At 43.2% G+C, this 20241-nt stretch overlaps 1 protein-coding gene across 1 annotated transcript in view; it reads left to right on the forward strand.

The window, feature by feature from the left end:
* The first annotated feature begins 1238 nt into the window (after nucleotides 1-1238).
* The window catches only part of CAPN8 (calpain 8), an 80323-nt gene continuing 61320 nt past the window's right edge, over nucleotides 1239-20241 (forward strand). Inside the window, 5 exon segments of the mRNA XM_015424575.1 lie at nucleotides 1239-1475; nucleotides 10311-10380; nucleotides 17021-17139; nucleotides 17496-17629; nucleotides 19279-19552. Coding sequence (XP_015280061.1) covers nucleotides 1239-1475; nucleotides 10311-10380; nucleotides 17021-17139; nucleotides 17496-17629; nucleotides 19279-19552 — 834 coding nt within the window.

The following is a 20241-nucleotide window of genomic DNA, read 5'->3' on the forward strand; positions in this document are numbered from 1 at the left end:
GCTCTTATCAGAACTATGGCTTGCCCAAGGTCATCCAGCCAGATGCAAGTGGAGGAGTGGGGAATCAAACCTGGTTCTCCCAGATTAGAGTCCGCACACTTAACCACTACACCAATGTGTACTACAAATGATTCCTGTGTGCATGCACTGATAAAAAAAGAACCAGTGCAGATGACAAGGCTCACTTCAAATGTTGTGTTCTACATTAAAAAACCCAATTATGTATCTGAAAACCATGGAGTTTTTGTGTACCCACCACCCCGTGCTCTCACTCACTGTTCCAGGACAAAGAACAGATCTCAGAAGCTTCCAAGTTACAGTTGGCTGTGCTTGGCTCAAGCTCAAAAGATATTTTTTAAAAAAATTATTTCCCCCTCATGCAAATTTTGAACTTCAGAAAGGAGAGAGTGAGGGGGATGACTCCTACTTGAATGGACCTCAAGACTGTGTAGGCTTGGAGACAACGTCCAAACTGCTTTTTGTTTTGTTGGAGGCCCCTGACATGTTTGAGTACATATATTTAAAAACTTTGAACCCATGTCTAAAGTATTCTTTAGAATGCTGTGCAATTGCTGTGACACATGGCTTTGAGGAAAATATCTCAGAAAACCAAGGGTGAGGCACTGAGAGTTCTTTTGTATTCCACAGAAATTCTCTGGGTGACCTTGGGCCAGTCACATTCTTTCAGCCTAACCTACCTCACAGGATTGTTGTGAGGATAAAATGGAGAAGAGGAGAATAATGTAAGCCATTTTGGGACCCCATTGTGGAGAAAGGCAGGATATAAATGAAGTAGATAAATCAATCAATCAAATGAGTTATAATTTGAAACTGCCATCACAGCAATTTTCAGAATTTCAGGAAAAAGCCAATTATGTGAATCAATCCTCAAGGGCATTACAGGCACATAGTATCAAAGGTGAGAGGCTTAGACTTTGCGCACTGTTATTCCCTGATTTTCACTTCAAGTTTTGCCTTTGAATCACAGCAAAGAATTAAGTGATGGGTGGACTTATTGGATGATTTCTGTTCAGTAGTAATCTCCTTGTTTCCTCCCATTCTTTTTAAAGTGTGTACATATTTACTTTACAGTGTTGCCTTCTTTTCCTACAGGTGCTGGGCTGTGTAATGTGTTTGCTCACTCCACCCTCACCAGGCCCTTCACTTGCACACTTTCCACCTTTCATTTATGCCTGGAGCTCTCTTGTGCTCTTGCATGGTACCAGGAGCAGAGAGCAATGGCAAGTGTAGCAACTAAACTGGCCCGAGAGAAGGCAGCATTGGAAGGTCTTGGTTCCAATGCCAATGCAGTGAAGTACTTAAAGCAGGATTTTGAGGCTCTAAGGAGGCAGTGCTTGCAGTCTGGTGCTCTCTTCAAAGATGAAGAATTCCCAGCGTGCCCTTCTGCTCTTGGCTACAGAGATTTGGGACCATATTCTCCTAAAACTCAAGGCATTATCTGGAAACGACCCCCAGTGAGTATATATTGTTGATGGCCTGCTCGCTCTTAATGATGTTCAGTTTACCTGAAAAATCATCTCCAAATTTACAGTGACTCTAAGGATAGAACTGGATGTGGTAAGATAAGAGTCGTTCCTTTTTAAAAAGTTCTAAGCTCTCCCTTGTTCATGTTTAAAGTATGAGAGTCAGCGTAGTAGTAGTAGTAGTAGTAGTAGTAGTAGTAGTAGTAGTAGTAGTAGTAGTGGAAGTAGTAGTAGTAGTAGTAGTAGTAGTAGTAGTAGTAGTAGTAGTAGTAGTAGTAGTAGTAGTAGTAGTAGTAGTAGTAGTAGTAGTAGTAGTAGTAGTAGTAGTAGTAGTAGTAGTAGTAGTAGTAGTAGTAGTAGTAGTAGTAGTAGTAGTAGTAGTAGTAGTAGTAGTAGTAGTAGTAGTAGTAGTAGTAGTAGTAGTAGTAGTAGTAGTAGTAGTAGTAGTAGTAGTAGTAGTAGTAGTAGTAGTAGTAGTAGTAGTAGTAGTAGTAGTAGTAGTAGTAGTAGTAGTAGTAGTAGTAGTAGTAGTAGTAGTAGTAGTAGTAGTAGTAGTAGTAGTAGTAGTAGTAGTAGTAGTAGTAGTAGTAGTAGTAGTAGTAGTAGTAGTAGTAGTAGTAGTAGTAGTAGTAGTAGTAGTAGTAGTAGTAGTAGTAGTAGTAGTAGTAGTAGTAGTAGTAGTAGTAGTAGTAGTGGGATACCAAGGTTCAAGTCGCCACTTTGCCATCAGACTCACTGAATTATCTTGGGCCAGTTGCTGTCTGTTTCAGGGTAACTTATCTCACAGGACTGATGTGAGGATAAAGAGATAGCAGTGTAGGCTGCCTTGAGCTTCTCAAAGGAAAACATGGGGGGAAATATATTAAATAAATAAATGAGAGGCAGTGGTCCCCAGTTCATTAAGGAAAAAAATGTGTGTGGGTAACACTATCTGAACTCTCTCTCTCTCTCTCTCTCTCTCTCTCTCTCTCTCTCTCTCTCTCTCTCTCTCTTCCCAGCCTGTCTCTCTATTGAAATTAGAGATGATCTGGGAGCTTAGATGGTCTGGGAACAAAGTGTTTGGGGACATAAAGCAACCAAGGAAAACTATTTAGTTCTCATAAACTGTATTACATTTAGTTATAAAAAGTAGACAACACACCACCTATTTTAAATGTGAACCAGGGAGACACCTGGGTTAATCAGGGTGGTTTTGTCCAAAGTTTATTGAGTTCAGCCCATCTTGAACTTTGAAAGAAGTTTCCCTTTACTCTTTTTTCACTGTCCTTCACCTCCATTTTGCAAGTTTAGATAGGAACAAAGTTGCTGAAGTCTCCTCCCAGAGGTTTCAAGTCCTTTGAAAACTAATAGGGCTGTCAATCAAATCACCTAAAATCAGGGACACTTTTAGAGTTACAGTGTCTTGAGTCAGGAGCATTCATTATATTCCATGGAAATGTGCAATGTGAAAATGAAAAGGCATCTATTATGTTTTGTGAACTGGGACATCTGGCAACATTCACAGCTGAGAATACCTGGAAATGTTCTTTTGTAGGACTTCCTTCTGTGCTGTGCATATCAAGTGGTTTTAATAGGCTTGAACTTTTTTTCAAGTTATCAAAAAATAACTTCCACTCTTTTAGAGGTACTAGTAGTTGCTATCCAAGACATTTTGCCCTGTTTCTCATACAGCAAGCAGAAGTAGCTAAAAACAATAACTCTCTTTAATAATATATTGGGACAGCTGATTTTTTGCCCCGTGAAATGTAATAAAAATCATCTGCTTTTCCTTTTGTTTTAAATTGTTCCCTTTTATTTAAAGAGTCTGATTTTACTGTTTTTCCCACTATCTCCAGCATTTTATGCCGTGTCAAAGATGACCTCTAAGCTTCCCTTGAGCGTTAGCAACTGATCAGATAGTGCAGACATTGCTTAGCCCTGAGAGTGTTTACAGTCCAGTCATTTGCGTCATGGCCTCCCTGTCTTCCTGTTAACAAGAGGGTATCAAGAAAAGAATGAGAACTTAGTAGTGCTGAGAAAAAAAGAAGAAAAATTAAGTTAAAATCACATGGTGAAAAGCCACAAAATATTTTTAATATACATTTTAACAAAAGAACCAAACATCTCTGAAAAAGGCTCTTACTTTCCAGGTACCTAGGTATTATTAAAAAAGAATGGCAACTAAAATGTATAAAGTAAACACTTCAGTAGGTTTATAGATTTTTAAAAGGGAGGGGAGAGAACCAGACAGGTGTTGATTTCTCTGCTAAAATCCCCCAGGAGACCTGGGGAACAATAAATTAACAAACAAACAAAAAAAGCAAATACGTGCAAACATACCTATATTTTCTTATTCGCCCATTAATGCAAATTAAGAATGTTCACAGATTTGGGGTTTTTAAGGCAACCATAAAGCAACAGGCTTGGAAAATATTGTATTCATTGAGATTACTTACTTCAGTCTCACAAGTTTATACCTGGAATGAAACTTTGTTGGTCTTAAAGATGCCACTGGACTCAAACGTTGTTCTAAAAACTACCGTAGTTGAAGTATTTCGTTTGAACAGAAGATATGCAACTCTACTTCTATAGGGAGATTTTACCACTACTGGATTTCCCTTAATGCAGTTAACTCCAAAAAGACTGTGTGATATAGTGTGGGAGTAGTCCATGCTGACGTGAGCCTAGAATTGCCAGCTCTGGTTCGGAAAATATCTGGAGACTCTGGGGGTGGATCCGGGAGAGGGCAGGGTTTGGGGAAGGGAGGGGCCTCAGCATAGTACAATGCCATAGAGCCCACCCTCCAAAGCAGCCATTTTCTCCATGGGAGCTGATCTCTGTCAGCTGAAGATCAGTTCTAATAGCGGGAGATCTCCAGGCCCCACCTGGAGGCTGGCAACCCTACTTGAGCCCTGTATGGACCATCAATCACATATGTCTTAAAAATGCCCTGCCCTTGGCCTCTGTGCATTCAATGAATGGGATGTCTACACAGAGACCCATCATGTGTGTTAAAATTATATGCACACAGGTGTGTAAGAACAAGAAAATCCTACTTTTTCCCAGGGTCCCATTCAATGTTCCCTCTAAGCTATGGAGTCTTGTGAGCAAAAATTCTGCTTTGTGAGCTACTGGAACTAAAGTTGTGAGCAGGTGATTTGGCTACTGCATAAATTAGTTTGTTCTGGAGCCATCCTTCCCGAGCAAAGACAAAAATGTGTGAGCCAGAGGCTAAAAAACTGTGAGCTAGCTCACACTAACTCAGCTTAGAGGGAACACTGGTCCCATTTGCACTGAAGAGTCCATGGGTGTGGCCTTGCTATGTGCATAGGGCTGCATGTGGTCAGTCCACTGAATGCACAGAGGTCATGAGTGGGACATTGGGGCAATTCCATCTTCCTTTATTCTCATTCAGTGAACATCGACACAGGTCTATGACAATGTGAGTTCTTCAGGAAAGGCATCTCTCTCCCCCTTAAATGGCATAAACGTGATGATAGTGTACCTTTAAAACCTGCAGCACACTGAAGGTTCGAAACATAAATAGCTAGTCTGTCGTCAACTGGGCCAGAGCAGTTCAAACAATGGAGAGATATATAAACAGCATCTTGTATATGGATAGATACTATAATATTGTCTATATAAATAAAACCTTTGTTGAAGAAGGGCCAGTCTTCATACAGTATGAAAGAAAACACAACACTGCCCTTGAATGTGAAGGTGGTTATCTTTAATCTCCATGACTAGTAGCCATTGATGGGTCATGCTTCCATAAATCTGTCTGATCCTCTTTTTAAAGCCATTTTTGCTAACGGCCTTCCCGATATCAACTGGTGGTGAATTTCACTGCTGTTGAACACGATATAGTTCTGAGTAAACACATAGTTGGAACTTGCCTATCGGGCTGGGTATTGCTGGATTTTACAGATAATATAGTTCTGCATTAAGTGCTTTGTGCAGTCCCTGCTCCTATTCTGCCTGCAGCTGTTTGAGGAGGAGGCATGACTAAACAGAACAAAAGTGCCCTTATGTGAAAACGGGAGAGTTAGATTCAAGTCCAGGGGCAGTTTACCGTGAAAACGGTATTCTTTCCTTCCTTAGCAGACACAGCCCAGATAAACTCTGGCTTTTAACTTGCTGTCTCCAAAAAATTCCTCCTCTCTTGGGATAAGGTGGAGTAAGCACCTCAGCATGCCTGGACACTGGGGGGTGCTACATCACTCTAAGTGTGTATAGGTGTTATCTCTTTGAATGAGATGTCTCTCATTGTTTTAACCTGGAAGCTGCCCTCTGACCCATTCTCTCCCCCCACCCCCAGCCTTCCATGGAGACATGTCTCTACTTGTCTCTCCTGTAGATGCAATACCCCCACTCCCACATACATGATGCTGGCCAAGCTGGCCATTTGTGATAGGGAAACTTTAGATTAAGCTTCTTTCTCTTCTTTCGGCTGCAACCTGAATCTGAACTCGTTCTACTTGAATAAATGTAAGTTTACCTGTTTTGCAATATACTTCCTGGGAGATTTATTTACTGCACTCAGTATCACACTTCTATGACTGGGCAAAACTCTGCTATATTAACCAAATATCCCAATAAAGATATCTTAAGAACATGGAAGCAAAGAGTATCAAGCAATTAATGCTGAGATTTTATGACCCTGACAGCATCCTTGGCCTCTATTCCATTGTTCACTGCTCTTACTTGATTCATGCAGGCTCCTGTTTGCAAGATGGCTGATATGCTGTATCTCTAGGCTACATGGTAGATGTAAGCAAAACAAACAGCTGCTCACAGCATGTGCTGACTTATCTCAGTGTCTGACAGTGTGCCTCAGAGAAGATCTGATCTTTCAAAAACTGCTATGTCAGGAATTCCAGCTTCTCTCTTGAAAGCAGTGATACCCCCACTTCCTATCCTCCCCCCTCAACCCACTTCACCTTCATTTAGAACACTCTAGGATACTTGAGAAAGGTGTGTACGTGTGTGTGTGTGTGTACGCACACACACACACTTGGATTACTTGCACAAATTTGACATGAATTGTAACTTAAAAGCACTCCAGCTTTGTTCTGGAGACAATTGGTTATTACATGGTATGACATTATACATTGTTACAGAATCCAAATTCATATGTGGAAATGGAAACATTTTTGAGGATGGGACAAAATGGCATATAGAAAGGAACATTTTCAGGATCTTTTAGTGAAAATTTCTTCCTCTGTCATCCCATCCCTGTGCTGTGAAAAAAAAGTCTGGAGACCTCAAACATCGTTCTACAATCATGTGAGGTAGATTGACAATGATCATGTGCTGATATGTGTTACCGAGATAACCAGAGCTAACTCCTGCTCAACGTGCTCATACCAATCATAATATGCAGAGGTCATTTCGGGGGGGGGGAAGGGGGGGGAACGCAGTTCCCCCTGGTGAGGTGCAGGGGGCGGGGCACATGATGAAGCCCTGCCCCCTGCTTCCGGCCGCCCCGCTTCCAGCCCTCATTCAGCCAGGAGGAGGCAGGAGAAGAGGGAGGGTAAGTTGCTTCCTCCCCGCCTCTCCCCACCCCCTGCTTGCCTGCCTGGGGCCAGGGAGGGCCTTGGCGGGGCTTCCTCGCACTCCTGCTGGCCTTGCAGGTCCACCACCGGGCCCCTGATGTCAGGGGGTGTGGCATATGCTAATGAGTTATGCTAATGAGTTCCCCTAGCTCTTTTTCTACGAAATGACCCCTGATAATATGACACCCCAATGCTGGAAAATCTGTGGAGGAAAAGGTATTTACCTCCATAGGTGGTGGTTCTGTAAGGTGATTAAACTGTTCTGAAAACAAATCATAAAGGAAATAGGCCAAATAATTGGCATTACAACTCCTGAAACTATCCTCCTCAATCTATGGAAAATATGAAAAATACCCAAAATTAGACAAGAATTAATAATGATTATGACCTAGGAAAAATCCCCGTTGTGGAAATAAATACAACAAACTCTAGAAAGAGACTCTGGGTGGGTTCCCCGGCCTTGGACGCTCAGTGTCAATTTGCTGTGGTGACCTCAGCAGGGTATAATGACACTGAGTCCACCATTTTTTCCAGAGGAACTGAACTCTGCTACCTAAAGAACAGTTGTAATTTTGAGTGATCTCCAGCCCTCTCCTGGAGATTGGCAACGATGGTTCCCCAGAAGGGAATAGTTGGTTTGGAGGGTGGAATCTATTACTTTGTACCTGTCCAAGGTCCCACGCCTCCTGAAACCTCACCCTCTCCAGGCTCCATCTCTCACATCTCCAGGAATTTCCCACCTGGAGTTAGCAACCCTATCTCCTTCCCAGCCAATCATCAACCTACCTTTATTTCCCCCTCACTCTTCAGCTTTCCACTTGGACACATTTTACCTCAGAACAGCAAACTGTTTAGAATGTTAGAGCCAAAAGCCAATCAAGTCGCATATGCAAACGACCTCTGTGTTCCGAGGCAAAGGCCAATGAGGCTGCATATGCAAATAACCTCTGTGTTCTGACTGGCTATGAGGGGGAGATGAACACCAAACTGTTTAGAATATTGGAGGCGAGACTCAAGCAATGCAGCCAGTGGATAGGGACAGAGTCTAAGTGACACACCAGGGCGCCAACCAATTCCAGAGCATGTGGAATGTTCTAGAGAAGTGCCACCACCATTCGGCTTTTATTTATAAGGGAGATGTTCCCTATAAGCTGTGAAGTCTTCTGAGCAAAAATTCTCCTTTGTGAGCTTCTGGCATGAAAGTTGTGAACGAGCGATTTGGCTCCTGCATAAATTAATTTGCTCTGGAGCCATCCTTCCTGAGAGTAGACAAAAATGTGTGAACTGGAGGCTAAAAAGTGTGAGCTTGCTCACACTAACTCAGCTTAGAAGGAACCCTGATTATGACTACAACAGCAAAAAATGTATAAGTACAAAATGGAAGGAAAGAGAACTCCCTACAGTGCACTCATGGTATCTCAGGTTATGCGATTATTTCATTATAGATAAGATAACAGATATTATACAAAAAACAAATATCTAAACTCACCAATCTGATTTATTAGAAAAATGGCTTCCTTTTATTGAAAAAAAACCCTCAAGAGCCAAGACAGATAGTGCAGAGATAGCCGAATACTCTACTTTAGTAGCATTACATTGAAAGAAACTATATACAAGTACCAACCAATTAAAGAATGAATCTTATTGGGCCAAGATTAAGTTTCTTTACTTTTTATATAAAAAACAACAGGGAGGGGAATTGTGAAAGTTGTACACATCTTTATTTGTTGTTAAAAAAACTTTACAATTTCTGTAATTTTGGCGATCACTATGTAATACTACCCCTACTCCAAAGTATATTAACTTGTGGTTTACAATAATAAAATATGTTTATTAATGTCAAAAAACTCCACACCAAGATAAGCAGAGCTATTTTGGTCTTTTTGACTGGCTCTAAATGTACATGTAGTTTAGCACAATGACAACACAACTATGCTTCTTAGACCCATCAGCTTTGACTGATTAGCTGTATCTTGACAAATCATCCAAATGTCTATTGAACTGGGGCATGGGGAGCAGTATCTGGACATGTGTTGGAATCAGTGTTCCCTCTAAGCTGAGTTAGTGTGGGCTAGCTCACAGTTTTTTAGTCTCCGGCTCACACATTTTTGTCTGAGCTCAGGAAGGAGGGCTCCAGAGCAAACTGATTTATGCAGTAGCCAAATCGCTCGCTCACAACTTTAATGCCCGTAGCTCACAAAGCAGAATTTTTGCTCACAAGACTCCACAGCTTTGAGGGAACATTGGTTGGAATATTCATAAACCTTGTTTTGCATGTCAGAATCCATTGAAAATAGTTGTATTTTATTTCATCACATTAAAATTATAATGCATACAATTTGTTCATTTTAGATGTAACGTATTTATTCAAAATATATCCCACCTGTTAGCATATTTATTTATTTATTTATTTATTAGTTATACCCCGCCCTCCCCGCAGAGTGGGCTCAGGGTGGCTTACGAGGGGCAAAGCCCATATAAAACAGATAAAACAATAAAAACATTAATAACAATTAATAACAATTGTACTCAATTTAACAAGATGGTCTCCGGATACATGCCAGATGGTAACAGACAGTTCTCCAAGGATGATGTTATCCTATAGCTCAACCAGGTAAATCCAGTGGTATCGGTCACGCAGAAATTGTGGCAGATCTTCCCGGGCCATCCTTAACCTTGATGTTATCCACCTCATTGGTGGCGGTGGTAGTGGTGGCCCCTATGTGAAAGCCTGGCGGAAGAGCTCCGTCTTACAGGTCCTGCGGAACTGCATAAGGTCCTGCAGGGCCCTGATCATCTCCAGGAGCTCGTTCCACCAGGTAGGGGCCACCACTGAAAAGGATCAGTGAAAATCTACCATGCGCCCAATACAACCAGCAAAAAATCTAAAGAATCCACAGTAAAAAACAACCCATAAATATTATAAAAACCATCATAAAAAGAAGCAAATTCAAACTTAATGAGGGGGGAAATTTACTCCAGGTGTGGGAGAAACATGTTGCAGGATCTCTGTAGCTGTTCTTTTTTTGAGAGCTAATGGTCCTTTGAATAACTGAAAAACACAGACGCAAAGATGCTCAGGTCAAAAAAACTCATTTTAGTCCTAATCCTCAAACACCAAGAAACCCCATTGATTATCAACTTAATCTGTTACTCCAATTTACAATTTATACCTCATAAATTCCTTCCTTAAGTACAACCTTTTGAAAATTAGTGTGATGGCTCATTGCTGGGCCTGGTAGTTTACTGTATTTTACACACACGGACTATCTAATTCAGCCATTATTTTCAGGAACTTGTTCCGAATGCACAGTTCATTGTTGGAGGAGCAACTCGGACAGATATTCGTCAAGGAGACCTGGGTGAGTAAATGAACTCGGAATACTTTTTTGTGTAGAACAACAGAAACTCCTTTGCTGTTTGAGGGGAAAAAATATAACACAAGCCCAGAGGTCATTTCGGGGGGGAATCGCGGGGGATCGCAGTTCCCCAGGGTGAGGTACGGGGGGCGGGGCACATGACGAAGCCCCACCCCCTGCTTCCGGCTGCCCCGCTTCCGGCCCTCATTCAGCCAGGAGGAGGCAGGAGAAGAGGGAGGGTAAGTTGCTTCCTCCCTGCCTCTCCCCACCCCTGCCTGCCTGGGGCCAGGGAGGGCCTTCGCGGGGCTTCCTTGCACTCCCGCCGGCCTTGCAGGTCCACCACCGGGCCCCTCATGGGGCTCGGCAGTGGAGCTGCAAGGCCGCCAGTGGCGGCCGGGACCATTGGGGGCGGTGTGTGTGGCCTTATGACACACTTCCGGTGATGTCAGGGGGTGTGGCATATGCTAATGAGTTATGCTAATGAGTTCCCCTAGCTCTTTTTCTATGAAACGACCCCTGCACAAGCCTATGTTGCCCTTTCTGACTACAGAAAATAGTATTAACTGAGCATTTTTTTTGAGCTTGTAGACTGGGACTGATATACACTATTTTTATTTGCACTAGTCCTAAATTTGCCAATCCCCCGGTGAGGTCTGGAGACCTCCCAAAATTACAACTGCTGTCCAGGCTACAGAGAAAATGGCAGCTTTGGAGGGTGGAGTGTATGGCATTACACCTTTTAACAGAATAATAAAAGTCTGCAAGTTTTTAAAAGACTAGAGTAGCAGACTTCAGGTTGGGAGATTTGGGGGGAGACCCTACGGCGGGCACAAGAACAGCCATTTGAGGAAGGGAGGGACTTCAGCAGGGTATAATGTCCCTCCAAAGCAGACATTTTCTCCAGGAAGACAGATTCAGGTGGGCAGCTGTGTTAGTCTGCAGCAGCAGAACAAAGTTTGTGTCCAGTGGCACCACGCAAACTTTATTTTCTCCAGGGTAACTGATCTCTGTAGTCTGGAGGTCAGATATAATTCCAGCGCATCTCCAGGCCCCACCTGGACGCTAGCAACACTACCTGCCATCATGGTTGCCAACTCCAACTGGGACATTCCTGGATATTTGGGGGTAAAGCCCGGGGAGGGTGGAATTTGGAGAAGGGAGTGAGTTTGGCAGGGAAGTGATACCATAGAGTCTACTGTACACAGCTGCCATTTTCTCTGGGGGAACTGATCTATGTAGTTTTAAGATTGGTTGTAATTCTGGGAGGACTCCATGCCCCACCTTGAGGTTGGCAACCATACTAGCCGTAACCTCAAGATAACTGATGACAACTCTCCAAAAGTATTAATTTTAATTATTCAAAAAATTTCCAGCCAACTTAAGAGTTCCAAAGGTGGCAAACTCTAAAACATTTAAACAAGAAATAATGCACCTATAGTCTGTGGCCTAAGGAGACTTTCCTGCCACTCTCTTCTAGAAAAGCACCATTGCACAGATGGTGTGACATCACATCCAGCAAATATCCAGAAGTTATGTTCTGTAGGATTCAGATAAAACTTTATGGTTTCACAGGGAGAGGAAAATCTAAAAAGTGTTGGTATGACATCACTTCAGCAAATATCCAGAATTGACATCACGTCATATCACTGATGTGATGTCAGTGTGATACTGTAGGAGAGATTTTGCAAGTGCATGCTATGCTAAAAGGGGGGAATGCTAGAGCATTGCAGTAATGCCATGATGTAATAGCATCACACCCCAAAGCTCCCAGCTTCACTTCATTTTAAATGCATGCTATGCTAAAAGGGGGTGCCGTGGTGGCTCAGAGGTTAAGATGCTGAACTGCAGGCCGAAAGGTCTGTAGCTTGGCAGTTCGAGTCCCTAGTGCCGCGTGAACGAGTGAGCTCCCATCTCTGGTCCCAGCTCCTGCCAACCTAGCAGTTCGAAAGCAAGAAATTGCAAGTAGATAAATAGGTACCGCTTTGGTGGGGAGGGAACAGTGTTCTGTGCGGCTCGGCGTTTAGTCATGCCGGCCACATGACCACGGAAACATCTTCAGACAGCACTGGCTCTTCAGCTTGGAAACGGAAATGAGCACTGCCCCCTAGAGTCGGATTCGACTGACTTTCAAGCAAGGGAAACCTTTACCTTTATGCTAAAAGGGAGGGGTGCATAATTGATCCTCCATCATATACAGTAGATTGTCAGATTAGAAAGTGGGTGAGTTATGCCTACCATACACTATTTTGGGGAAATGAACTTTATAATAAGAGTCTCATAAAACATACTCATTTCCATAAATGTCCATAAAAATCATTGAACATTACATTTCAGAAGCTAAATGTTTCAGAAAGCCACAAGTGAAACGAAAGGTATTAAGAAGAATGGTAGTTTATTTCTAGTGTTCAGAGTTGTTAGGGAATGGAACCACATCTATAAGAAGGGGGGGTCAGTGTTGTTATACATGAATGGGAGTTAAGCCAGGTAAGGCATATAATTCAGAAACTAATTGATCCATTTATTTCACCGAGACTACTGTAAAGAAGTATATTTTTGAAGAATGTTCATGTTAAAGATTGTTCATGTTGTCTAAAACCTATGTAGTGAAGAAAAAGAGAAAGAGGGTAATGACTACATGAATGCATGTGGACTAAACATGTGACTGTTGGTGCTTTCTCATTCATGGTAAGCTCCAATATAATTGTTTCAGGCAATTATAGATGATTGGCACATATTTCATGTTCTGTTCATGGCCTCCAGACACTGGGAATTAAAAAAACACACACACCCTGTCTTGTGGATTTCAACTTATTTATGTACTGTTTTTATTTTTATTAATTGAAACATTTATATCCTGCCTTTCACCATGGCTCAAGACAATTTACAACACATAATCAAAACATCAGATAATAAAACCACAAATTCTCCCCAAACGTAATAAAACTTCATAAAATGCCCACCGGCAACCATCCATTAAAAGCCCTGGGAAATAAAACGGTCCCGCTGGGCCTCCCAAAAGTTCTCAGGGATGGCAGTCGGCCTCCCCTCCCCAGTGAGGCTGTTCCATAAAGCGGGAGCAACACTAGGGCTGCCAGCCTCCTCATGGGGCCCTGAGATCTCCCAAAATTACAACTGATGTCCAGACTACAGAGATCAGGTTGCCCTGGGGAAAGTGGCTGATTTGGAGGGTGGCATTATACCCAGCTGAGGACCCTCCCCTCCCCAACCCCAAACCCCAAATATCCAGGAATTTCCTAACCTGGGGTTGGCAACTCTAGAAGGGAGGAGCAAATTACAAGGTGCTCTACCTGGGAGCATCCTGGGCCAAGTCAGGGGGTTGCCGGGTGAACAGAGGTGTGAGGAAACATTCTCTGCCTATAGATGCAACCTAAAGCAACAACTGCAGCCTGGACTGGTTGCTGGTGATATAGCTGCATGGAAGCCAGGGCTGCCAGCTCTGGGCGTGGAAATACCCAGTGATTTGGGGAGCCTGGAGGGCAGGGTTTGGGGATGGGAGGGACCTCAACAGAGTACTATGCCACAGAGTCCACCCTCCAAAACAGCCATTTTCTCCAGGGGAACTGATGTTGTTTATCTGGAGACCAGTTGTGATCTCTGTCATCAATTGTAATAGCAGGAGCTCTCCAGGCCCCAGCTGGAGACTGGTAACTGTAAAAAGCAGAGCTTGAGGAGCTAGCCACCTTCCTTGCTCACAACTGAGGCTGTGTCCGCTGAGGCCCCAGAGCAGCTGATGGGAATGGCAGTAATTAGGGTTGCCAGCCTCCAGGTGGGGCCTGGGGATCTCCCGCTTTTACAACTGATCTCCAGCTGACAGAGATCAGCCGCCCTGGAGAAAATGGCTGCTTTGAAGGGTGGCCTCTATGGCACTGTAACCATGCTGAGGCCCCTCCCCTCCCCAAACCCCACCCTCTCCTGGTTCCACACCCAAAGTCTCCAGGTATTTTCCCACCCATACCTGGCAACCCTAGCAGTAAGGGATGCATCTGTAGAGTGCCTTCACTGAAGTAAATGGGGAATTCTGCATCTAGATCTCATGTTCTGAATCAGGGTGCTTTTAAGTCTGTATAAAGATTTGTGGGAAAGGGTGATGGTAGAGGCCACAGCCAGGTCCTTCTCATCCCATCCTCCCCATATTGGCTCACACAATCAAGTTTCCTTCTTACGTTCATATGAAATCATATCCTGTTCTTATACAGCTGAGAACTTGCCATAATCAGAGTAGTTAATAAACTGCAAAGGTGCTTGTAAACAAGGAGCTCCAGAGGTCTCCGAATAACAAATACCCAGCTGAGGACCCCCCCTCCCCACTGATATTGTACTATATCAAGTATTTAAAACTTGGTGCCTGAACCCAGCCTTGATTTTCTATTTGCATATGACCCACTGAGTAGTCTTTGAAGCAAAGACACTCCTCGCCCTCATATCTGTGAATCTTCTGTGAAACATTTTTCTTTCAAAACTAGTCCAGAGTGGGTCTAATTTAGAGAAATAAAAGACAGGCAGTCTCTAAGGTCTTTCTTCATTAAACTTTTATTTCTTTGTCAATGGAATAAGTTAGGCAAAAGATCAACCTGGTAGACTTAGAATATTTTATGTATGCTATTTGAATAACCTGTTTTTTTAAACATCTTGGTTTTCATCTGTAACATGCAGGAAAACATTTTTTACATGTGATTTGAATTTTATATACCCCCCCCCCCCCGGGTCGACCTTGACTAGTATTTGGATAGGAGACCTTTAAGGATGTCCAGGATTGGAATGCGGAGGCAGGGAATAGTAAGCCACCCCTGAGCGTCTCTTGCCTTGAAAACCCCATGAGGTCGCCATAAGTCAACTGTGATTTGACGGCACTTTCCACCACACACACACACACACGCACACACGTTAGCTCTACCTTTTTTTTTTGCTACATCCTTCAAATGACAATGATGGGAGCTTGAATGGCATTTAGACTTACTGAATGCTTTGAGTTGTACCATAGCGGTCAACACATCTCTAATGCAGAGCAAGGCCCTTTCCTAATATATTTGCCACTACATTTTACATAGCACAATGTTAAATTTTTCTGTATCAAAAATTGAAAGAGAAAAACAATACTGTTAGGAGCATCTACCAAATAAAAGCACTAAACAGTACCCTTGCACCTGACAATAATTAGAGTAGATCCTTCTGAAGTCACTGGCCCAGTAAACGGAGCAAATGCAAAATTACTGGGCATTCCCCGGTTTGACGGCCCCCCTCCCCTGCTTCAGGGCTATCAGTTTTGGGCATCAGAATTTAAGAAGGATATAGACAACACATCCAGAGGAGAGCAATGAAGATGGTGAAGGGTCTGGAGACCAGGTCCTATGAGGAAAGGTTGAAGGAGCTGGGTGTGTTTACCCTGGAGAGAAGATGACTGAGAGGTGATATGATAACCATCTTCAAGTACTTAAAGGGCTGTCATCTAGAGGATGGTGTGGAGTTGTTTTCTGTTGCCCCAGAAGGTCAGACCAGAACCAATGGGTTGAAATTAAACCAGAAGAGTTTTCAGCTAAACATTAGGAAGAACTTCCTGACAGTTAGATAGAGTGGTTCCTCAGTGGAACAGGCTTCCTCCGGAAGTGGTGGGCTCTCCTTCTTTGGAGGTTTTCAAACAGAGGCTAGATGGCCATCTGACAGCAATGCGGATTCTGTGAACTTAGGCACATCATGAGAGGGAGGGCAGGAAAGGTTGCCTCAGTGCTTAGTTCTTGTGGCCCTTTTTTACACGCCCATGGAAATGCTGATTGCCACTTTGAGGTCAGGAAGCAATCCTGGAGTTTTTTTTGTTATCTCCTAGGTATGGAACAGCGGTCACTGGGGGTGTGGCGGGGGAGGTATTTGTGAACTTCCTGGATTGTGCAGGGGGTTGGACTAGATGACCCTGGAGGTCCCGTCCAACTCTATGATTCTGTGATTCTATGATTCTACTGAAATTTCTTCAGGTCCTATAAAGGATAAGGATATGATCACTTCAAGCACTGAAACAGAGCAATGTTTGTGACTGTGGAAGTAGCCTCTCCATGTGTGAGGCAGCCCTAGGGCTGCTGCGAAAGATGGCGACTGGGAAGACAAAATGTCAGGGCACTCAATGGACATTGGGTACCCCTGCAGTCGTGCAACTCATATGATTTGTTTTCTTATAATAATTGGATTGGATATGGGCGGTATAAAGGAAGATCCCAGATACAATCTTCTCCTGGGCACCAGTGGTGGTTCTTTGTGGCCTTGTGAGGTTTGAGTTTTTGCCTCCATTTGCCCCCTTTAAAAAGGACTCTGGCAGAGACTAATGAGCAAATGTGTTTCATGAAAGATCTCTCCAAAAAGAGTTTTGGAAATCTGATCTTTTCCCTTTCCAAGATGGTAAGAGATGGCAGTATGATAATACTTCTAAGGAAATACACATGAGGTCTCACTGCTGTTTTCTTTACAAGTAAAACTGAGCATTTTTAAAAATCACACTGTGAGTAAAAATTTCATAGGGTTCCCTGGAGGCTGGATCCAATGGGCTACCTTGTGGGATGGATGATTTGACTCAAGTTTCCTTCTTATGTTCATATGAAATCATATCCTGTTCTTATATGAATCCTGATGTTCCCAGGTGATTGCTGGCTTCTGGCAGCCATTGCATCTCTCACATTGGATCAAGAAATATTAGACCGGGTTGTTCCCAAAGATCAGAGCTTCCAGAAAAACTATGCTGGGATCTTTCACTTCCAGGTATCTCTTCAGTACTGTATATAGCAATAACACTGAGTAGAGCAAGAGAGGCCAGTGGGGACTGTAGCACAAGTGTTCATTTACTGCTATGTAAACTCTGTGCCACTTCACAGAAAAGGCAGAAGAATCTCAGCCCTTGTTGGTTGGTTAACTTTTTGGCAGCATATTCTCAATCAGGTATCCCACCTCCTTATGTGATCTCACACTGTGAACGTCATGGTTATTTGCACAGAAAGATAACACATGGGTGTGAATGTGTTTAGCTGTTTCCTGAGATTTTACGCATGTGATCTAGCTTGAAGGGCTGTTACATGACCTGATTTTCAATGTCTCTCTCTCTATTCACTTTTACTCAGTTCTGGCAATATGGAGAGTGGGTAGATGTTGTAGTTGATGACCGGCTCCCCACCAAAAATGGACAGCTAGTATTTTTGCACTCAGAAGAAGGAAATGAGTTCTGGAGTGCCCTGCTGGAGAAGGCCTATGCCAAGTAAGCCAAAACTAATTGTGAGATAGGTCATATTTATAGCTACAGTAGACTCTCCATTTCCAAGGTCAACATCAATGGCAAAATTTGCAAATTCTGGAAGATTCTGCTGCCTCCCAATAGCGAAATAACCAAATTTCTCACAAATTTAATGATATAATGATTACGAGGGTGGTACAGTAGGAGGGTGGTACAGTAGGAGTAAAAACAGGCTTGAGACTGCATCACATGATTGTAATGTGAGTGACAAATCTGCAAATGGTGAAGATCTACTGTATCCACATCAGGGCTATTAGTTGTTCACTGTGTCTGATGCCTCCAATTGGACCTGCACTGTACCCAGGTATAAAAATGGAGCATGGCTACAGGCCACATGATCCATCAGACCTGATTAAGCTAAGGATGTCAATGCCTGGATGTAGGGTTGTCAGTCCCCAGTTGAGGGCAGGGCATTCCCTGGTTTGAAGCGCCTCCCCCTGCTTCAGGGCTATCAGGAACCAGGGGAAATTAACCCCCCCCCCCAAAAAAAAAACCAGGCAAAACTCTATGGTAAGAAGCTAATTCTGCAATAGAGGTTTTGCCCATAAACCAGAGCATCACCCCCAGTGTTCCCGATGTGCCTATGTCACTCCTCGGTGACGCAGGCACATCACCCTTGATATCCCTGACTTGCCTACGTCTTCGTGTTTATTTCTGGCTTCTTCCATGCCTGCTACCGGTAAGTGCACCCCTATCCCCTGACCGCCCATCTGGCAGACCTGGCAACCCTACCTGGATGGGAACGTTATACATATTGAGGAATTTCAGACAGGCGATATATTCTAGTTCAGGAATGGTTCCCAAATGGTTTCTGGTCTGACATTTCAGACAGAGCTGTTTTAGAACTGGTTCCCTATCAGAATATATTTGTACTTTCACACACAAACGCTTCTGTTCCGTTCAGGAAACGGGGCTGAATCGTTTTATCTGTAAGCCACTTCCAAGTAGTCTTTTTTTAAAAATATTTTTTATTGTTTTCCACAGAAGCCACTTCCAAGTAGTCTTCAGTTTCTTCTCCCGGATCTGAAACGCTTCTCCCCACCGTTTTTCGCCTGCACGGGCGATCTTTGGCTGTTTTTTTTTTTAAAGGTTTGCTTTAGAGTGCTATAGCGCTATAACAAAACAGCAAAACAGCATTATAGCAATTCCATTGGAATGCCTGGAGTGTTGTGTTATAGCACTATGGCAAACCACTTAAGATCCAGCTGTTTACCGGTAGAGGAAAGCCATGTGTGAAATGGCAGCACTATAGCGGTTTACTCAACGCGGGATCAAAAATGGCTTCAAACCGGCTTAAAAAGGGTAATGTGAAATTCCTCATTGTCTTGAGTTCCATAACAAAAGAGATGAAATAAATGTAGCCTAGGAGAAGATGTGACATGTTACTGGTGCTGATTGTATCCTAGTGTACATAGCTAGTAAATTGGGCAATCTGTATGTATGACTGTGGTCTTTCCTGACCTGTACTCCACATCTTTTTAAAAAAGCTCTCTCAGCACCTTGAAAAATGTTTATGCACTAATTTAATCCTTTTTTAGTATAGGCTTGTGAACAGAAGATGGCCTTATGCTCTTTTAGTGCTGCTCTGTTTTCACATCATTCTTTCACCTTAGGTTGAATGGCTCCTATGAGGCTCTTATTGGAGGATCTACTTTAGAAGGTTTTGAAGATTTTACTGGTGGCATCTGTGAAGCTTATGACCTGAGGAAAGCCCCACCCAACCTGTACCAAATCATCAGGAAGGCCCTGCAAGCGGGTTCATTGTTGGGCTGCTCTATTGATGTGAGATGCTAAATAAACAAAAAGTCCAGGGGCACCTTAAAGAAGCTAACTTTTTAAAAAATAAGCCCTGGCCTATCTGGCAGGGAAATTTCAGATCAGTTGCAGGTGCTTGTGTTATTGATCTTTCGGACATAAACATTCAGGCCACTATACTGTTTTAGGGGACAGTAATGAAGCGACAGGGCTTCTAAGCTGAAATCTGGAATTCTGGAAAACAGGGATAGTTTATTGCATGGAATATAACATCCAATTATGCAGTCAAAATAATATCAACTATGCACATAGCACCAAACACTAGAATACTGTCTTTTGTATCCTGAGTGATTCTGCATGGAGAAGCTGTCTGGGGAGATTCTAAGCCTCTAGGAAGCCCTCTAGGAAGCTTTTAAGCCTACGCATGCTATGATGCTTGGAGTTCCCTGATGAGAGCTTGCCAAGGCGACAGGGATTTGAGCAAGAGTTCTGGTAAAATGCCAAGGGAAATGATTCAGGTAGGAGTACAGGGGAAGGCACATAGAAGCAGCCACACATAGAGGCTGAACACAGCAAGAGAACTGAGAGTAGGGGAAATGGAGGAATCCCATAAGATTTGATTACATTTTGGGGGAGCCAGAGCAACTCTTGTGGAGGAACCCCATAAGATTTGATTACTGACCACATTTTGGGGGAGCCAGAGCAACTCTTGTACAGGAAGGGGGGAATAATAGTAAAAACGATTTATTTTATTTTTTCTGGGCTTGGAGCAAGGGAGATTGGCTGGGGTTGTGTGTTGGAAGTGTTCCTCATGGGAGAAA

Source organism: Gekko japonicus, unplaced genomic scaffold (assembly GCF_001447785.1).
Source record: "Gekko japonicus isolate JY-2015 unplaced genomic scaffold, Gekko_japonicus_V1.1 scaffold404, whole genome shotgun sequence".
NCBI lineage: Eukaryota > Metazoa > Chordata > Lepidosauria > Squamata > Gekkonidae > Gekko > Gekko japonicus.